This window comes from Rattus rattus, chromosome 1 (assembly GCF_011064425.1).
Source record: "Rattus rattus isolate New Zealand chromosome 1, Rrattus_CSIRO_v1, whole genome shotgun sequence".
Taxonomy (NCBI): Eukaryota; Metazoa; Chordata; class Mammalia; order Rodentia; family Muridae; genus Rattus; species Rattus rattus.
Genome location: NC_046154.1, coordinates 206,993,345 through 207,016,044, shown reverse-complemented (window position 1 = coordinate 207,016,044; position 22,700 = coordinate 206,993,345). Strand labels below are relative to the sequence as shown.

General features: G+C 38.2%; 1 protein-coding gene and 1 pseudogene across 1 annotated transcript in view; both read right to left on the bottom strand.

Annotated features, from left to right (window-relative positions):
• The window catches only part of Cpq (carboxypeptidase Q), a 247,703-nt gene that overhangs the window by 127,401 nt on the left and 97,602 nt on the right, over positions 1 to 22,700 (bottom strand). Inside the window, exon 3 of the mRNA XM_032914237.1 lies at positions 1,310 to 1,517. Coding sequence (XP_032770128.1) covers positions 1,310 to 1,517 — 208 coding nt within the window. The remainder of the gene's footprint in view (positions 1 to 1,309; positions 1,518 to 22,700) is intronic.
• Positions 9,007 to 9,519, bottom strand: LOC116885600 (annotated as a pseudogene).

Below are 22,700 nucleotides of genomic sequence, written 5' to 3'. Positions count from 1 at the left end.
CCATGTAAAACAAAAAGACTCCATCCTTCACTTTGTACTTCTGTACAACTGTTTTCTGAGTGCAAATCCCAGGGGACGAGTACTAATTAAGGTCAACCAGCTGTGACTTCACGTCTCCAAATAGCAGTTTTGAAGAATACAGTTTTTCTTTATGATAGAAACACAAATCCAGTTCTGGAACCTAAATAATTTTCTATTGCGCTTGCATTTTTTTTAACATTTCAGATCATGCTGCATTAAGTGGTGCTTCTTTTCTCTACTTTTCCAAGTATTTTATTTATTTATATCAGTATGTGATTGTGCCATATATGGCTATTAAACCAGGCCAAAAAGATTCAGGACAGCTTTTAGAGCTTTTAGCTGCTGCGATACTGTATTGGTAAGATTCAATGCAGCACCTTGGCCTGAGAAAGTGGGTGCATGCTGTCTCAGGAGACTCAGGCAGGAGAATGATTTGAGTTCAGTAGTTCAACCCCAGATTGGGAACATAGCAAAACCATGGGGGTGGGGGCAGAAATATACCTCTTAAAAATTACAAGTAGGGGTTCAGGGGTTAAGAGCACCTATTGCTCTTGTAGATGACCAGGTATCCACAAGGCAGGTCACAACCATCTATAATTTTAGTTCTAAAAACACATACACACAGGCAAGCACTATACACATAAAATATTTTAAAGTAATACAAAGTAAATAATAGGGTTCCACAAAAGACAAGCCTTCTTTTGTCCTCAGATCACACCAACCAAACATTTATTTATACAGAAATCTACAGTTAAACAAGTATTTTTCATTAGGTTTGCTTCATTTAGACTGAAAAGGGCATTTTATGTACTTATAATCATTCACTTGTCTGTACAGGATAGTCACAGAGCCAGAGTTGGGAGAAACACAAGCAATTCACACAGAAAGGTCTCATTCTCTGACAGGAGAGACACTCCCATCATGTCACCCACTATGTTTTTATTTGACTTCTGTAGCAACATGGAAAGCAGCCATTAGGAATTTTAGATGAAGCACAGACATTAACTTGGCTCTCCCTCCAATGAAATACACAGTATGTTAATTATAGAAAGAATGTTATGGGATCATTTTGAATGTGGAAAACCTTTCTGAGGAATTTCTAAATGATGCTTGGAATCCTAAAAAGGCCAAAGAAAATATTACAATAAAATTACCAAATGTGGGATGGGGATGAGAGTCCATGAACTGTCAGTATTTTCATTTGAATGGTTTGCTTTTATTTCATGATATCTTCTTGTCTGTGGGAAACTAATTTTTAAAGGTATTTTAAACAAACTTCACAACTCACCTGTAGATGGAAAAAGAAGCTACTGATCGGATGAGGGATGCCACGGCCCCCACCTTGGCAGCTTCCACAGCTCCTCGCTCCCGGTACTGCACAGTTTTCCCATAGTCAGTGTAAGGCTGGTTATAAACAACGATCTTCCCTCGTGCCTCTGATGCCCTTCTTTGAAGTTCAACAAAAGAGGCCACCACGAGTACTTCTGCTGTGATACCTACAAGTAAAAGTTGAACAAATTAACTTACGATTTTCCAACAGCCAGGTAGAATTGGCATACAAAAGGTCACACGTGTTCTGTTGGCTACATCTGGCCAACTGAATGGAGAAGATTGAAGTTTCAGAGCTAGTTACAATGGGAGCAAGACTGCAGTGTTAGTCATCTGCCCAAGTGGGAGACAACACATTAAAGCCCTTGTTCCTGTGAAGGCAGGGGAATACCAGGGTGTTGAGCTGGGAGTGGATGGGTGAGAGTGGGAACACCTTCATAGAAGCAGGAGGAGGATACATGGGAGGGGGGAGGGGATAACATTTGAAATGTAAATACATAAAATATCAAAGAAAAATAAAATAAAAAAATTTGGGTGCCCTTGCATTTGAGACATAGATGTTCAAAATAAAAAAAGAAAAGAAAATATGTAGATAACGCTTTTAACAAATAAAACCATAAAATTTGAATCATGCTAAAAAATAAAGAAAATAATATAACATATAACTCATGGGTTTTCAGCTCACTCCACCAGCTGGCATTAAGTCACAAATTGCTTGAAAAGATACCTTTGCTTCCTATCCTAAGAAAAATCATGGATTTCATCAGAGGACATTATTATTATTTTTAAAATTTCATTTCCTAAATCTTAGCATTAATGACAAACATATTTATTCCTTCATAAAGCTATTTTGGTATGTTACTAAACACTCTATTTCAGCAGAGGGCAGCAGCCCAGGAAGAACACTCTTAGAAGACATTCATAAACCCAACTTTTAACAAACAACATGCCTTCTCCTGGGAACAATGAAAGTCAGCTCGTTTTCATTTCTACTTGGAATAAAAACACTCTAAAAGGATGTGGAGACTTCCTGTGTGTCACAACTTAAAATAATTCATCACCAAAAATTACACTATCATCCTTCAAAAAAAAATTAGAACATGTATTAATGCCCTAGAATCTGATTAGATGTGCTCACTTCCTCATTCCTCTTTCCCACTTTACCATACCTTTCTGATTAAAGAAAAAGAGGTCTGTCTTCAAGAATTCAGGCAATCTCACACACACACACACACACACACACACACACACACACACACACACACAGATATACACATATACATGCATATTTACATGCATATTCACATACATATACATACAAATACACATATATGCACACACATATGTACCCTTATATACAGAAACACACACACACACATATCTATTTAAACACAGATGTAATGCATTCACATACATACTCACCCACAGACATACATAGACACATACACACACAGTCAGACATACACACACCTACACAGAGAGGAAATATGCAGTGCTAGATCTAACAAAAGACATCTATTCTGGTTTTGCTTTATGTATATGCTGGGAATTCATTTTAAGGCCTTGCCTATGATAGCTACGTACTCAAATGCTAAGCCATATTCAAGTTCCTAACACCTACTACTCTATGGCTTTAGCCATGCAATCTCTAAATATATCAGTAATCGGAAGTAATGTGTATATATGTCATATTTTCTTAATATTATAAACTTAGAGAATTAGGGTGGTGTTCTTTTTCTCTTTGGAGGGATTGTTTTATTTTGAAAGTTTTAAAGATGCCATTATAATGGTAGCTGTTACTTGGAAAATCCTTTAGCAAAGTACTCACATACTAGAAAATTCTTAATTTCAATATAGATTCTACCATAAGAATCTATACACACATATACACACATATACCTTTGGGGTTACAAATATATAAGCATTTCTCTAGTTACAAGTCAGAACATAATTTATAATCTAAAAGAATTAAGACATAATTATAAAAAGGAGGGAAACCACCAGTTTTCCACGTAATGAATATGTAGTGAAAATCTGAATGAGGATGCAGGTAGACAAATTCTGAGATTCTGATTCCAAAGTTACCTTGATATGTGACTGCTGTTAGTGTTAGCGTCATACAAACATTTGGCTGATGGCCTTTCCTAATTAAAGCTTCAATGATTAAATCCAACATGATATCCGAACAACAGGATAATTTTGGCATCTGGATTAAAACTACTAGAAATAAAGCTAAATTTCTACAAATTTTAAAAATTAAATTAATAGAAGGGTATTTCTTCAGAATAGTGTATGTCTCAAATTCCTTTGATACATGAAAGATTGGAGACTTCAAAAGCTTTAAATGAAGCTCGACAGCACAGAGGCCAACATAAATATTTCTAATATCTATAGGCCAAAGCCCACCACTACAGACTTGAAAGAAGAGTTTGAAATGGTAAATTTTCCTGAAGGCAGAGTCCTCTCTGCTTCCTTTGTCTGTTTTATCCCATCATCCAATCAACATTAAAACAGATAATTTTCCTCTTAGAAATCAACACTAATTGAGACTATGTTTCATGTCTCACCCTGCTATACGGTCTCATTTCAGATCGTCATCATCTTTACTTTAGTCTTGTATGAACCCTGCCTCCTCAGCACTTCTACTTCCATTTCTGTCTCCAGCTCCATTCATTCAAAACTCTACAGAGCTTCCAGATAGGACTCCATAAACTACCGAGAAGTCAGATCTGTCCATGGCACCGCCGCGGTGCTCCTCTCTCACTGCTCTCAAAGACTCCCCTTTCGGCCTGTCATTCCAAGCCTGTCTACCTCTCCAGACACACTTACTTTTTATTTTAGGTGCCACCAGTACTAATCTTAATGTTCTCGTTCTCTTTGTCTGCTAATTTTGCTCATGGTGTCTTTATTCACACTCTTGTACATTATATCTTATGGGCCCCATTCTGTCAATTTTATCACCAGAACAAGTTACTTATCCACCAAGATCCCATTGATAATCACTGCTTTAAAGAGCATTTTTCTCTTTTCTGTTCTATCTTCTCCTTCCCAAAGCTATTAAGGCATAAGTATATATTCATCTCTCTCTGGGCTTTTGGAGGACCCTAGGTATCGCAGTGAGAGACAAATGAAACTCTATTTGGGGCTCTCTTCGACTGCCCAAAAATGGTCTACTTAGGATTTGGGGTCATGTTCATTTTGCAGAACTAACAAGTGCTTGGCAATATGTGAACAAAGTTAATGCACCTTGATTAAAATTGCTCCAAATATATCATTCTCTATGTCTAAAGCTTATCCTGAGTATGCAAATTGACCTATAAAATTTGATAGTACTTTTATAGTCACTCGGGAATCTGGCTCTCATATCACTCCCCCAGGACACATCTGCAAATCAAGAGCTCAAAGACACTCAGAAACATGCACAATAACAAACACTAAGAGAACCTCCTGCAGTAACAGATTTCTACCCCAGAGGTGACACCTTAGCCATCAGCCATATGTGACCACTGAGGTACATATGGTACTCAAAAAGTACCAAATGGGACAGAGAAACTAAATTTTTAATTTCATTTAATGATAATTGATGCATGTTTACATTTAAACAGCCACATGGGGGTAGAATTCTGTCACTACACCTCAAGCCATTAAAGGAGAGGCCATAGCTGAGAACATCACGGCTGGCCCCAAGGGACTTGTTAATGACAGTCCAATAACAAATGTGAGTCATGATGATGACCTCTCCTAGAGGTCACAAACCAGGTGACAGTTCTCAGCAGCTGCATTTCAGAAGGCAGGATGTGCACACTACACTACACATCATGGGAAGAAGTTAGCTCAACTTGAATGAAATAAAATAAGGTCGCCTAGAAAGCTTCTCCCATCCATGTTTTGACAGCTATAGCAAGGGAAATACCTATACTGTCCTGTGACCAGAAGCTCTTGTTCTTATTCTCTCTCCATCCTACTCTCCCATTCCACAAAGCTGCTCATAAAAGCCTCTAGGAACAGTGTAACATCCTCAACAAGGCCTGTCCTGAAATTTTTATTCATACTGCTTCCTATTTCCAAATTCTTAGTCCACTTAGCATCATTAATTTTTCACAGCCCTTAACAGAATGTAATTGCATCCAATATAATAATATAAGGTACATGTGAGATAAAAGTTTTGCTTTTGCTATTCATGCTTTATGAATGCAAAATAGGATTCATCTCTGTGTGCGTGTGTTTTGGGGGGAGGTGTACAGATCCTGAGTAACTAAAACAAAAATATGAGGATCTACGAATGCATATTCCCAAGGACCTTTCATATTTCTGTAAATCAGAGTAAGTGCTAATACTACTGTCTATATTTGAGTGTGTTGGTTACACTAATGCTCACAACTCTCCAGAGTGTTTTATGGACACTAGAGGGTAGAGAATCAAGTTTATATGCAAGTTGTTATTAAAATTTGAATATTGGTAATTTGCATCCTAGGGCCATACATTTCCTATTAACATCATTCCTGTGTCCTATAGTAAATATAAAATATATGAAAATAAACGCTAGGGTTTAATTTCTCATTTTAAGGGGAATAAAAAAGAAAAAAACACCTATATGAGGTCTGCCAGACTTATCAGTTATTTTCCAGGCTATTGCTCATAAATCAGGAGCAGTCACCATATATTATTGGCAATATTGGCAGGCAGGAGGAGATTTTACTCTATGCAATGATTCTGCACCTTCTTAATGTTTCAATTCTTTAATATAGTTCCTAAATTTTTTTCGTTGCTACTTCATAACTGTAATCTTCTACTGGTATGAATTGTGTGAGAACACCTCTGTTTTCTGGTGATCTTAAGAGATCCTTGTAAAAGGGTTGTTTGAAAAAGTCGAGACCCACAGGTTGAGAAACACTGCTCTAGGGCAAGATTCATTAGCCTGTTAAGAATAATGAAAAGAATTCAGGTCACTAATTTCCAAAGTGACAGTTGAAATGAAAAAAAAATACAGAGTGATCTACTATACTGTAAAGATTGCAAACATTTTCTCAATTTCAATTCAAAATTTCTAAGCCTGTGTGTGACTATTGCTGTGCTCCTCCTGCAAAGTAGAATGCTGAGCACTGTGGCATTGGCCAGAACCATCTGTTCTATGAGGAAAGAGGAATTGTCTGGCCCAGACTCCATCCCTTTTGAAAGCTTCCTCCCAAGGACAGTTTTAAAAAAGAAGACAATAATGTTTTATGATGGTTTCTACCATTAAACTAAAAGAGTAAAGATAGAAAACTATGCATCTAGACCTTAATTCAAGTGACTTAATGCCATTTTTAAAGGGGGGGGTTCTGATTTTGGAAGACTTATCATAAACAAGAAACATTCTAGCCTCACCTACCCAGAGGAAAGTCTAGCTTCTTGCCCTTACCATGTGATCTCCTGGGTAACAGTCCAAGATAACTAGGTCCCTGGGATGGTTGGCTTTTTCTGAGATCAGAGTCATAGAGACACAAATAGTTGTTTTTCAAAAGTCAATGTTATGTCTTAAGGGGTAAAGAACCTGAAAATTTTATAGCAAGGCAGATTAACAGGGCACCAGAGCAATCTTCTCTGGGGGCTTTTTGTTTGCAAACTACATGATTTTACATCCTACTCTTCCAGGAAGAACAAGTCTGAAAGATTCAAATCAACAAGTTATAGGCTTCTACAAAGCTAGGATTTCATGCTGGAAATTAGGAAAGGGACGTTATATACTTAGGGCTATAGAATCCAGAAAAGAAAGTTAACAATAATTTTAGGAGAATACCAAGTGTCAGATAAATAAAAATATGTATTAAAACTCATCAAAATCAGCACAAATCCAACAGTGGGACCTCATGGAATTTCCTATAAGAAACCAAATGGACTTGAATCTGTTTTAATTGCCTGGAAATGACTGCAAGGACATTCTCAAGTAATGCATAAAAGAGTTAAAAATGTGAAAAGCCATGTGCATTTTGCATAATTATGTGTAAAATTTGCATTCACTTACAGCTATAAATAATAATAACTATGGTATTTGTAGACTCCCATTCTTATCCTCCAGGAAGAGAAAGAAAAGAATCTCTTCGAAGTAATTTTAAAGATTTAACTTATTTGAGAGAAAACTGGAAGAACAAAGGGTAAAGAAAGCCTCTAAAGATAAGAGGCTATCTGACCCATTCAGTGGCCTATATTCCAAGCACTCCAATGAGATCTGAGCCTTGGGCCATCAGTCTTGCAAAAGAGGATGGACCCAGCTGCAAGGTAAATTATCATCAACTGTAGAGAGATAACAGTTGTCTGCATGTACTAAAAGTTGTCTTAACACGGCAATACCTGAGGAGAAGCATCTGGCAAAGTGTACAGTGTACAGGAAAAGTTGTGTTCAATGGAGTGTGTCTACTGTAGGACCAGTGATTAAACCTGACATTCATAAAAAGCACAGCTTTTATAGGGACCACCATAGCAACGTGCAGATCTGCAGAGAGCATAGAGAAGATCTTCAAAACCCGAGGATTTTCAAATCTAAACTGCTCCATGGTCACTGTGGCAATGGAAGAAGTAATTAATCTTTGGAATATCATGATTCCTTTTAGCAATTACGACAGTGAATATTATCTCCTAAAACATAAAATATCATCTTTTCCAACTTGGTTTCTTGGAAATATGATTGACATAGTCACTTTTTCTCAGGCCACCAACTGGCATCTCTGTGTAAAAGAGATTAGTGTGGTTGAGTAAGGGTTTTCACCAAAACTTTTCTTTCTCACCATCTAAAATGAGCTGGTCCAAACTCCATTTAAAGAGGAAAGTCCAAAAGCAGCAAGCATCCTGATTGCTGCAATACAGAGCTTACCTGTGAGCAGGTAGTCTAAGCTGCTAGGTGTTAGGATTGTGGTCATAGCCAGCTAGTCTAGAAAGCTGCAATCCTCAAATGACTTCTAGTTACTGGGGATATTGGCAGAGCAGTTTAGAGGAGAGGTGAGGAGTGTGTGGAGAATGATATGAGAGAAATTGGTAGAGTCAGGCGTCATCACATAGGATCTTGAAGCTCTATTAAAAAGTCTGGGTAGGAAGAAGGAATCAGAAAAATCACTCACTGTCAAGGTAACTATAGGCTTAGCATAGTTTCTTAATAATATACTTCTTATATTACATTGTTCTTTCCTCAAGATTTGTACAGGGTATCCCTTCATCAGAAGCAGCCATCATTGCAACTGTAGTTGGAAATTTGACTACAGAACACATTAGCTTTCTGATTCTAAATAAGTTCGCCTTTCCCTAGACAACACGATGGAAGACATAGTAACCTTAGCCTCACCAAGCTTTGCATGAGCATGAAATGAGGGGGAAAAACTCCATTTGTTGTAAAGCACTTCAAAATGATAACAGTGAGTTTACCAAATACAAATAGTCATCTCCCAATTCACTTAAAATTCCATATCAATAAAATATATTTTTAACTTAAGTGCACTTTATTTTTAGACAAACAACATGACATGGTTTTTTTCTCTAAAAAAAACCAATGAATGCCTCCACTCCAAATAAATCACAGTCAAAATAAAAGTTCAAGACAACTTCAGTCCCATTTGTCTTAAATCTTGGTGTTTTATGGATGGTAAGCAGCAGCCAATTATGGTGACAGGTGATAGATCCAATTTGTTAAGATTTTTCAATCTCTAAACCATCCTTAAAGAAGATCATGGATGGAGTCATACCATCTTCATAGTAGTTCAGGAGAGTAACCATAAAATCTGGATTCATGTTTTCACCAATCAAAAACTGGTAGCTATTGAAACTGGCAAGGATGTGCTTAATTTGCTCTGCAACTCTAGTCATAAAAGATTCTTTCTGGTTTCTGTTCTTCAAGTTTGCCTTTGAGTGATTTCATGTAGTCTTTGATATACTTTTTGTATGTCTTTTTTGTGAAGCTGGTTTCTTGTAAGAGATGGTTCATGACAATGTCAACAGGAGTAACTACTGGCTTTTGGTACCTTCGCCCTCCGGAACTTCAGTGGAAGCATTTCAACCAATGAGTGAGTCATCAATGACACCCTCTGTTCTACTGAGCATCTTGCCCTCTACCTCCAGGTACAGCCTATCTGTGATCTCCCAGTTCTTATAGATGTCAGAAAACAGCTTGTCATGGCTGATGAAGTCCCAGTAGATGATCATGGTGACAGCAGTGCTTGGGAGGAAGGGGGAGCAGGCAAAAGCAATAAAATAATTTTTAAAATAATGAATATTAATTCAAAAAAGATTGAGCCTACTTTGATAAGAACAGTGTTATATACACTATCACAGCTCTAATTGTCACTAAACCAATAATTAAGGTAACCTATTGAAGAGGCTACACATTAGGTTGCAAAAATGCTGAGCAGGTTCCATGGATTTACTTGACCCCATTTGAGACCCCAAGAGGTATAGAGGCAGCAATGAGGGCTGTAGGAAAAGTGGGGGAAGGACTTTCTAGAGAAGCTTCAGAGCAAGTCATAGAATTCTGTATATTACAAGAAACAGATCTACAAAGGAAGTATTCTATTATTTCTTGTTCCTTGTGCCATCTAATAAGAAGAGAACACATCCTAACAACTACCTATAAATTTCAGTCTTTCGGTTGCAAACATTGATTCTGTCATTGGCAAGCAATTTGCTCTAGCCAGTGGACTATGAATTGGCATGGCTTTTGGCCACAGCTAAGGGAGGTCTTTAAAAACTGTTACATGATTTGGCTACATCTCTTTGGGACTTAATGTCCTCAGCAACAAGGATGACAAGCCCCAGGTAGAAGATGCTCCTTGTTTCTGCCATAGAAAAAATATCTGAAGCAGAAACAAAGGCACCATCAACGGACAGCAGAAATGTATATGCAGATGCAGAGTGGAGTGAGGCACTGAGTCAGTGGGCAATGAATCAATGAGTCTTGGTGGTTTGATGAGAGGGTGGCACTTATTCTAACATTACTAAAAACTGACTAATGAGATTCTGAACTTGAAATTTGTGTTGAAGTGTTTTTCAATCTATGGCAAAAATCTTATGTTATAAGATACAGATTGAATGTGTCTGACTAGGAAATAGAGTCATCAAATCCTTAGCACCAAGTAGTGGAAAACAAAAAACATATGCAGAATTTAACGAGAATCAGTGATTTTGAACATGTAACTTCATATGGCAAAGAATTTTAAAGAGGAGATAGTCTCTGGAGATCATTAAACTAGAGTCTTGGTGACTTCCAATAGCTAGGCATTCAGATATCATTCTAACAAAAATAAGCAGCTATGTCATATAAGTAAACAATGTTGTACTCTAAATAGCTTCACTGTCAGGAGCACACAGGGCACAGGGACTGCAGAGCAGATTGGGACAGGATTCTTGCAGTCTCCATCTGCACCCAGAGCTAAGGTTGTTCCACAGCCCTCTGTAGCCAAATCCTGACCAGAGAATGCTAGTCTCCCAAGAGTGGTCTCATTCTTAAGATCACAGGCCCATAGGAGAAACAAGCTCCAGTCACAGACAACAAGACCAACTAACACCAGAGATATCTAGATGGAGAGGGGCAAGCACAAAAACCTAAGCAACAGAAACTAAGGCTCCTTAGTATCATCAGAACCCAGTTTTCCCACCACAGCAAGTCCTGGATACCCCAACACACCAGAAGAGCAAGATTTGTATTTAGAATCACATCTCATAATTACTAAAGACTTTAAGAAGGACATAAATAACTACAGTAAAGAAATACAGGAGAATGCAGGTAAACAAGAAGACCTCGAAAGGGAAGTGCAAAATCCATTAAAGAATTACAAGAAAACACAAACAAACGGGGAAGGAATTGAACAAAACTATCCAGGATCTAAAAATAAAAATAGAAAAAATAAAGAATCACAAAGGGAGACAAACCTAAAGATAGAAAATGTAGGAAAGAGACCAGGAGACATAAATGCAAGCATCACCAACAAAATAAAAGAGATAGAAGGGAGAACTCAAGGGCAGAAGATACTATAGAAAACATTAACACCATAGTCAAAGCAAATGTACAATGCAAAAAGCTCCTAACCCAAGACATCCAAGAGATCCAGGACACAATGAAAAGACCAAACTTAAGGTTATATGTATAGAAGACAACAAAGATTCCAACATAAGAGCCAGTAAATATGTTCAGCAAAATTATAGAAGAAAACTTCCTTAACCTAAAGAAAAGGATGCTCATAAATCTACAAGAAGCTTACAGAACTCCAAACAGATTGGACCTGAAAAAATTCTGCCTTTCATGTAGTAGTCAAAATGCCAAATGCAAAAAAAGAAAGAAAGAATATTAAAAGCCTTAAGGGGAAAAAGGTCAAGTAAGATACAAGGGCAGACCAATCAGAATTACATCAGATTTTTCAACAGAAACTATGACAGCTAAAAGATACTGGGCAGATGACAGACCCTGAGAGAACAAAAGTGCCCACTAAGGCTACAATACCCAGCAAAACTGTAAATTGCCATAGATAAAGAAACCAAGGTATTCCATGACAAAACCAAATTTACAAAATATCTTTCCACAATTCCAAACTAGATAAGATGGATGAAGCAAAGAAGGGCAGGCCAACAGGAACCGGATGTAGATCTCTCCTAAGAGACACAGCCAGAATACAGCAAATACATAGGCGAATCCCAGCAGCAAACCACTGAACTGAGAATGGGACCCCCGTTGAAGGAATCAGAGAAAGGACTGAAAGAGCTTGAAGGGGCTCGAGACCCCATATGAACAACAATGCCAACCAACCAGAGCTTCCAGGGACTAAGCCACTACCCAAAGACTATACATGGACTGACCCTGGGCTCCAACCTTATAGGTAGCAATGAATAGCCTAGTAAGGGCACCAGTGGAAGGGGAAGCCCTTGGTCCTGCCAAGACTGAACCCCCAGTGAATGTGTTGTTGGGGGAGGGTGGTAATGGGGGGGGAGGATGGGGAGGAAGCCCAGATAGAAGGGAGGGGGAGGGGTTAGGGGATGTTGGCCTGGAAACCAGGAAGGAATAACAATCAAACGTAAATAAGAAATACTCAAGTTAATAAAGATAAAAAAAATTTAATGAAAAGGAAGGCACAACATTCCCAAAGTTTTGTGATACAGTGAAAGCAGTACTAAGAGGAAAACTCACTCTGAGTGCCTCCAAAAAGAAACTGGAGAGAGCATACACTAGCTGCTTGACAGCACACCTAAAAGCTATAGAACAAAAATAAGCAAATATACCCAACAGGAGTAGACAGCAGGAAATAATGAAACTGAGGGCTGAAAACAAGCAAGTACAAACTAAACACTATAAAAAGAATCAACAAAACCAGGAACTGTACTTTGAGATGAATCAACAAGATAGATAAACCCTTAGCCAGGCAAACCAGAGGGCCCAGAGAGAGTATCCAAATTAACAGAAATGAAATGAAAAGGGAGACATAACAACAGAATCTGAGGAAATTCAAAAAATAATCAGATCCTACTACAAAAGCCTATATTCAACAAAACTGGAAAATCTGAATGAAATGGACAATTTTCTAGACAGATATCAGGAACCAAAGTTAAATCAGGATCAGAAAAACATCTAAACAGAAATAGAAAAGAAATAGAAGCATTCATTAAAAGTCTCCCAACCAAAAAACATCCAGGACCAGGTGGGTTGAGTGCAGAATTGGTCAGACTTTCATAGAAGACATAATACCAATACTCCCCAAACTATTCTATAAAATATAAGCAGGATGGACACTACCTAATTCATTCTTTCAAGTCGAAATTACACTTAATTATACAAAAACCACACAAAGAGAAAATCAGCGCAATTTCCCCTATGAATATCAATGCAAAAATACTCAATAAAATTCTTCCAAAGCAAATTCAGGAACACATCAAAATGATCATTCAGCATGATCAAGTAAATGTCATCCAAGGGATGGTTCAATATATTAAAATCTATCAACTTAATCCACTCTATAAACAAATTCAAAACCACATGGTTATCTCATTAGATGCTGAGAAAGCATTGTGAAAAAATTCAATACCACTTAATGGTATAAATCTTGGAAAGATCAGGAATTCAAGGCTCAGACCTAAAAATAATAAAAGCAATATACAGCAAACCAGTATTCAACATCAAACTAAATGGAGAGAATCTTAAAGAAACCCACTAAAATCTGAGACTAGACAAGGCTGCCCACTCTCTCCCAACCTATTCAATATAGTACTTGAAGTCCTAGCAGCAGCAATTAGGTCAAAGGGATACAAATTTGGAAAGGAAGAAGTCAAAATATCACTATTTGTAGATGACCCCAGAAATACTGCCAGAGAACTCTTAAACCTGATAAACAACTTCAGCAAAAAGGCTGGATATAAAATTAACTCAAACAAATCAGGAGCCTTCTTCTGCTCAAAAGATAAACAGGCTGAGAATTAAATTAGGGAAATTACACCCTTAACAATAGTCACAAATAATATTAAATACCTTAGTGTGACTCTAACCAAGCAAGTGATAGATCTGTATGACAAGAAATTCATGTCTCTGAAGAAAGAAATTGCAGAAGATCTCAGAAGATGGAAAGATCTCCCATGCTCATGGATTGTCAGTATTAACACAATAAAAATGATCATCTTACTAAAAGCAATATACAGATTCAATACAATCCCCATCAAAATTCCAGCTCAACACTTCATAGAGTTAGAAAGAGCAATTTGAAAATTCATTTGGAATAACAAAAATCCCAGGATAGCGAAAACTATCCTCAACAATAAAAGAACTTCTGGGGGAATCACCATCCCTGACCTCAAGCAGTATTACAGAGCCATAGTGTTAAAAAGTGCAATGATTTTGGTATAGATACAGGCAGGTAGATCATTGGAGTAGAATTAAAGGTTCCAGAAATGAACCTATACATATATGTTCACCAGATCTTTGATAAAGGAGCTAAACCTGTCCAGTAAGGAAAAAACAGCATTTTCAACAAATGGTGCTAGTTCAAATGGAGGTCAGCATGTTTCAGAAGAATGAAAATCGATCCACTCTTAGGCCCTTTAAAAAAGTTCAAGTCCTAGTGGATCAGGGACCTCCACGAAAAACCAGACACACTCAAACTAATAGAAGACAAAGTGGGGGATAACTCGAACACATAGGCCTAGGAGAAATTTTCCTGAACAGAACACCAATGGCTTATGCCCTAAGATCAAGAATCGACAAATGGGACCTCATAAAATGGCAAAGCTTCTGTAAGGCAAAGGACACTGTCATTAGGGCAAAACAGCAACCAACAGATTGGGAAAAGATCTTTATCAATCCTACATCTGACAGAGGGCTAATATCTAATATATACAAAGAACTCAAGAAGTTAAAACTTCAGAGAACAAATAATCCTATTAAAAATGGGGTACAGAGCTAAATAATGAATTCTCAACTGAATAATTCCAAATTGCAGAGAAGCACCTAAAGAAATGTTCAACATCCTCAGTCATCAGGGAAATGCAAATCAAAACAACCCTGAGATTCCACCTCACACCAGTCGGAATAGCTAAGATAAAAATCTCAGATGACAGCAGATGCTGGCAATGATGTGGAGAACGAGGAACACTCCCCCAATTGCTGGTGGGATTGCAAGGGGATAGAACTACTCTGGAAATTAGTCTTTCAGTTCCTCCAAAAATTGGACACAATACTATGTGAGGACCCAGCTATACCACTCCTGGTCATATAACCAATATATGCTCCAACACATAACAAAGACACGTGCTCCACTATGTTCATAGCAGCCTTATTTATAATAGCCAGAAGCTGGAAAGAACCCATATGTCCTTCAACAGAGGAATGGATACAGAAAATGTGGTACATTTACACATTGGAGTACTACTCAGCTATCAAAAACAATGACTACATGAAATTCTTAGGCATATAGATGGAACTAGAAAATATCATCCTGAGTGAGGTAATCTAGTCATAAAACAACACACATGGTACATACTTATTGACAAGTGGATATTAGCCCAAAAGCTCAGAATATGCAAGATACAATTCACAGACCACATGAAGCTCAAGAAGACCAAAATGTTGTGGCATCAGTCCTTCTTAGAAGGGGGGACAAAATACTCACAGGAGGAAATACAATGAAGGACAAACAATGGAACAGAGACTGAAGGTATGGCCATCCAGAGAATGCTCCACCTAGGGATCCCTCCCATATGCAGTAACCAAACCCAGTCACTATTGCTGATGCCAAGAAATGCTTGCTGACAGGAGCCTGATATGGATGTCTCCTGAGAGGTTCTTCCAGAGCCTTACTGATATAGATGAGGATGCTTGCAGCTAACCATCACACTGAGTACGGGGACCACTGTAGAGGAATTACAGAAAGGACTGAAGGAGCTGAAGGGAGTTTGCAACCCCACAGGAAGAACAACAACATCAACCATCCAGATCCCTCAGAGCTCCCAGGGACTAAACCACCAACCAAAGTGTACACTTGGGGGGACCCATGGCTCCAGATGCATATGAAGCAGAGGATGGCATTACATTGCATCAATAGGAGAAGCCTTTGGTCCTGTGAAGGCTCATTTCCCCAGTGTAGCAGAATGCCAGGGCATTGAGGTAGGAGGGGGAGCACCCTAATAGAAGCAGGGGTAAGGGGATCTGGTAGAGGGGGAAACCAGGAAAGGGGATAACATTTGAAATGTATATACAGAAACTATACAATAAAAATATTTTTCATAATGCTTAATAATAATAGATATAATTGTTGTAGGCATAATCTAGCCAGATATCATGTATGCATTAAACACTATCATCGTTGCCCTATCAGTAAGTAGAATGATATGGAAACTAACATTGATCCAGTTCACTGTTAGTTTACTTTTAGTTTTATAACTCAAACTCAGATGGAGATTCTTTATCTCTATCAGTAAAATCAAGAGAGGGCCAAACTGTTCTGTGATTAACTGCTCCTTTATTTAGTCAATCCCCCAAGATGCCTAACTTGTAGCCACAGCCAGTGGTTTGGAATCCCTATGGCTAATATGTCTTCCAATATTATTTCATATGGAGATATATATGTACTAGCTTCATTAAAGATTTCAATATATAGACTTAGAATGATTGTTTCTGGGTGGTCCTTAATTAAGACATTTTCATAATTTTCTCTTCATTTTGCATTGTTTAAAAGCATTGTTTAGTAGGCTATCTCTTCAATAAATTCAATAAATATTTCATTAAAATAATAAAAAACTAACATTTTTAGTAATGTGATATTACAGAAGATACAGTCCTAAATGCTACACTAAGTCATTGGATTCTCTAGGCAACCCCATGATATAGTCACTTACTATCTTCATGAGCAAGATATTTTATTTATTTATACTTGTATCTTGCTTTCTTATTTTCAGGCTTAAAATCAAAATAATTTAAGAAGACACACAAAATAAACTAAAGTAAATGAGATGCAAAGGGTATAGTAAAACAAAATAATGGTATGGTCACTATGATGGGAAAAATATATCATAAGATTTGTGTGGCTGTTGGGATAATAAGCTCAGATGTGAACTGCCTGGAAAATAAAGCATAATCAGGCACAAAATTCAGCAGCAGCATAAGAAAACAGGCTATTCACCTAGGCACCAGTTTCTTATAAAAACAGTTTTGTGGGTCATAACAAAGAATATACCAGGTTCTGTAATAATAGACAGGAGCCCATTAAGTGTATGAGTATAATACATGAAAACAGTATTTTCAGTGTCCTTCATAACAATTTTCTGTTTCCACTTCTAATAAAGCCTTTAAATCTTGCTGAGAATTTAACCATTTACTATTTTTAAAGGTGTGTGGAGGACCTAACTCCCAACTCCGTAGCTGCAGGTAATTAAGTCACTTCAGAGAGTGATATTTCTTTGTTCTTTACTGGTCATTTAAATGTGAAAGAAAGAAATCATTTTGAACCATGAAGTAGATTTTGGATTCCTAAAATCATTCAACAGAGGTATCTAGAATTTTACATGACAAAGAAAGAAAAAAAATCAATTTTGGGTATTTAAATGTCTCTTATTGCAGAATACGGAAATACATAGGCGAATGCCAGCAGCAAACCACTGAACTGAGAATGGGACCCCCGTTGAAGGAATCAGAGAAAGAACTGGAAGAGCTTGAAGGGGCTTGAGACCCCATATGAACAACAATGCCAACCAAACAGGGCTTCCAGGGACTAAGCCACTACCCAAAGACTATACAGGGGCTGACTCTGGGTTCCAACCTCATAGGTAGCAATGAATAGCCTAGTAACAGCACCAGTGGAAGGCGAAGCCCTTGTTCCTGCCAAGGCTGGACCCCCAGTGAAGGTTATTGTTGGGGGGAGGGTGGTAATGGGGGGGGATGGGGAGGGGAACACCCATATAGAAGGGGAGGGGAAGGGGTTAGGGGGATGTTGGCCCAGAAACCAGGAAAGGGAATAACAATTGAAATGTAAATAAGAAATACTCAAGTTAATAAAGATGGAGGGAAAAAAAAAAAAGAAGTTACCTTCAGGATAGGAGATGGGGAAGACCTATCCAGGGAGATGTTTAGGCTGAGACTTACGAGCAGACGAAAGGAGACCAGCATTCTCATTGCCTCCAAGGCAACACAAATTTCTGATCACTCACCTCACTGCCACATGGTTTTCAGTGGCAACACTGACCAGAAACATCCACACAGCTTTTGGTAGCACCATGGATCATAGACATCAACATGGCCTCGGTGGGTAACGTGTACTGCAGTCACCCACTTGGCCCTTGGCTGCAGTACAGATTGCCATCCCTTCTGCGTCACCTGTACCCTGACGGGCATATTGCAGGTATTCAATAAAAGTAAGCGAATGAAAAAAGAAAAGATGGCTCAGAAACCACTTGTTGAAATAATATATGTATAAAGGTCTGATTTGGGGAAATGTAAATGTATTAGTTAGGGTTTTATTGCTGTGAAGAGACATCATGAGGATAGCAACATTTTTTTTAACATTATTTATTTATTTATTTATTTATTTATTTATTTATTTATTTATTTACATCCCACAAATGGATATTCAACCATTAAAAACTAGGACAACATGAATTTCACAGGCAAAGGGATGGGATAGAACATATCGTCCTGAGTGAGCTAACCCAGACCCAAAACGACATGCATTGTATGTACTCATTTCTAAGTGGATATTAGTCATAAGGTGCAGGATAACCGTGCTATAATCAACGGGCTCAAAGAAGCAAATAACAATGAGGGTCCAAGAAAGGGGAAACAAAACGGATATTGGAGGTCGATGGAAGGAGGGAATAGCACTGAAGAGAGGCTGGGGAGGGAAGCAGAGGAGAGCATATGTAGGGAGAGCAGGAGAGAGAGAGAGAGAGAGAGAGAGAGAGAGAGAGAGAGAGAGAGAGAGAGAGAAATGAGGGGGCAATCTCTAGGGTGTGCCAGAGAGCTGAGATGGGGAGAGGCCCCAGAGGGTGGGTGGTGGTGACTCTAGCTGAGACTCCTAGCAGTGGGAGATAGGGTTTCTTAAGTGGCCATTCCCTGTAGCCAGGTGGTGAAGGGACAAGGACAGCAACCTACCCACAAAACCTTTGGCAAAAATGTGTCCTGCTTACAAGATGTTCAGAGACAAAGACAGAGACTGAGAGAATGGCCAACCAATGACCAAATTGAGACCCATCCCATGGGCAAGATTCAATCCCTGACACTATTATTGATCCTCTATTATGCTTGCAGACAGGAACCTAACATAACTGTACTCTGAGAAGCTTTACCCAGCAGCCAATGGGAAGGGATGCAGGTTCCCACCCAAACATTAGATGGAGCTCTGGGAGTCTTGACTGAAGTGTTGGTAGAATGAAGGAGTAGAAGACAGGAACTCCACAGGAAAATCAACGGATTCAACTAACTCGGAACCCTGTGGACTCCTAGAGACTGAATCACCAACCAGAGAGAGCACAGGCTGGATCAAGTCTCCTACACATATGTAGCAGATGAGCACCTTGATTTTCATGCAGGTCTCCTAGTAACTGGACCTAGAGCTGTCCCTGAGCCTGTTACCTGCCTTCCTATGGATCCCGTGCCCCTAAATGAACACTCTGTTTGGCCTCAGTGGGAGAGGGTGTGCCTAGTCCTGCAGTGACTTGTGTGCAGGGGTCAGAGGTATGGGTGTGGGTGAGGGGGTGTGAGTAAGGGTTTGTGGGTGTAAGGTAGTGAGGGGATAACATCCAGAGGGGGTCTCCCCAAGAGAAGGGGAATGTGGAATGGGGGCAGGATTTCTGTGAGGAATTACTAAGAAGGTAGGAAGGGCTGATATTGGCTGATATTAAGTAAATGATTAATAATAATAATAGTCTCTAAGGCAATTAAAAATGCATGACTGGATAACATCATTTCTGGAGTTTCTGTTCTGTATGAACATTAAACAACTGGGAAGTAGACAAATTTCTAAGAAATTCTGATACTGCTTTTATTTGGGAGAAGAGAGATGAACAAAAAACCCCATCAGAAAATATATAATAAAGTCATTTGTTTAAATGTGAAATTGTTTGACTAGATTGAAAAGAACTCATTTGGTTAAACAATGTCATATTTTGCTTTGGGAACTCCAAAGAGAATTGCCTTATAACAATACACAATTTCATATAAAATAATAATATACCAAGAAGGAATGTTATTAGGTTAATATTCCAACTATCGGAGTCACTAATGTGAATTTCTAAATAAAGTCCATAAAGAAAGATTTAGCTTAAATTCAAGTTCCACTCCCTTTCCACTTCCTCTGATTTTTATAGCCACTCATGGAAAACTCTAATTTATATTAAGTAAACATAAGCATTAGATTTATTTCCTAAATATTTTCACATACTAACCAGAAACACATTTGGGTAAATATGTGTGTATGCTCCACAAGTTAGTGGCCTTCGGTATATTATTTGAAAGCTTAAATCAACAAGTCAGAAAACTGTTCTATTGCTTACCAAGATCAGAACATGGGATTAAATGTTCTTGAAATAGAATTCACTTACTAAAAGTGATTATAATGTAGAAATTTCTTTTTTGCTTTCTATCATAATTCATCTAATTGGTGTAACTATTTGTCTGATACACTCTATCAGTAAAATATGTCAGTATCTCTTTTATTTCCTTCTCAATTCTTATTTTCATCCTACATCTGAGAGGAGGCAGGCTACATACAATAGCATTCTGGTTAATTTTTAAACTACCTCACAATTTATAAGCCTAATTAAACTATCTTCAGTTTTGCTCCAAATCATAGCATACATTAAGTAGAAACTAAAATAATGATGAATAGAGGCAATGATGTGGTCAAGATCTCTGCTTCCTCTAGTACACAAAACAGCGTTTTGTAATCAAAACAAAATATTTTTGAATAAGAAAATGTTCATGTAACGCTAGAAAAAATATCCCACAGATAATGCTATAATTCAACTGTGTGTGTGTGTTGTTTGTGTGTGTTTGTGTGTAGGTGTAGGTATGTGTGTGTTTGTGTGTGTTTCTGTGTGTGAATGTGTGTACACATGAGTTTGGGAGCCAGAAGTCAAGATTAAGCATCTTTCACAATTGTGCCCATCTTTCTCAAGTGAGAGAAAGAGTCTCTTAATCAACCCAGACAGGGCTCATTGATTCTGCTAGCCTTGCTAGCTGGCAAGTCCCAGAAGCCATTCTGTCTCTACTTCCCCAGTGCTGGGCCCATGAGTACAGCCTTTCAGGTAGATGCTGGATAATCCCAACTCAGGGGAACCTCAATTGAGCCATTTCTTCAGCCCCTGCAGTTCATATGTTAAGACCTTGTAAAACAAATTGCAAATGTCCTGAAATTCTTAGTCTTACCAAGTTCCAGCTAAAGATATCAATAGGCATCTATCAGCTCTTTTTCTAAGGCAGTTTTATTAACTTAAACTTGTAACATCACAAATTATCTGAGTAGACTCTAAAATGAGGTGCAATTTCATTATTTTGATTTTTAGCATCCTTAATGCTATGGTAAGTATGGTAAGTCATACTCTGTGTGAACTTTGTTATATACAGTGTTCTATTAATACTACAGATTATCAAAAATAAGTAAGATACATGTTTTCAAGTATTTTACACACAGGTTGGCAATTGCTTCAGTGTTTGATCTGACAATAAGTTCAGTATGTTAGAACAGTAATTCTTGATTCTCATGAAATAAGTTTAATCAAACACCTCAAAGCATGTTTGGAATGTCCTACCCACTGCATATACCTTGAATTAATAGTACAAATTTACACACTTGCTTAAGCATGTAAAACATATTCATTCACTTGATCTTACAACGACTCCATAGTGTTGTACTGACTAATAGCCAGAGGCCAGCACTAGCCACAGTCTTCCAGAGATTGGACTCCATCAGGCTGCTGATAGTCAGTCCACGCTCTGATGAGAGACTTGATATCACTGCCTGTGAAGGTGAGAAACAGCCTAAGAGGAAATTAAACCAAAGGACTTCTACATAAATATTGGTGCCCTGGCCCTGGTCATGATCCGTGAGCACCATGCATGAATAAGCATGTATGCACATATATCCCTAGGTTCATATAAGAATGGCTTTCCTTCAAAGGCTTGCTACTTGAATCAGGAATTTTGTCCTAATTCGGGCCCTGAAATTCTTATAGAAAAATCCCTGGTTGTTTCCTTCTAGGGAGGGACAGGAAATAAAAACACTATTAGAAATGCCAGAAGCTTCCATGTTTGAGAGAAGAAGGCTACAAGCCAACTTTATGATGATGGAGATCACTTCCATGCTCTATGTACCTGAGATTGTTATGGTCCCATAGCCATCTATCCTGTGAGCCAGGCCACACCTGCCAGCTACAGCTCAGCCACCAGTCCCTATCTCACTGTGCTGTAGACCTTAATTTTCTTTCTTTGGTTCAAAAATACTTTAGGAACCTTAGAGAGCTTTCTACCATTTTCCCCGCAAAATATGACTTGGTCATTATCTTTCAAACCTTCATGAAATGACCAACAAATTGACACTAACTTTGGTTAAACCAAATAAAATGCAAATGAAGACAAACTAGCATTGTCTGGATGCAGATGGTTTAGTACAGCAACTTAGAAGAACAGCAATAACACCCAGTCCCAGCTTTGGCCAGGGCCACAGTAAGTGTAAAGTTCTTGGAGAGTCATGAGTCCTTCATCTATCATGATGAATCTGGATCTAAACATAACTGGTATTCAAAGTGTACTATCTAAAATTCATCCCACACATTCTAGAGTAATGGTTTCAAGATTGAGCTTTTAGGAGACTATGGTTACATTTTCCTTCATGAAACAAGAGCTTTGTGAGAAGGCAGTATCAGAA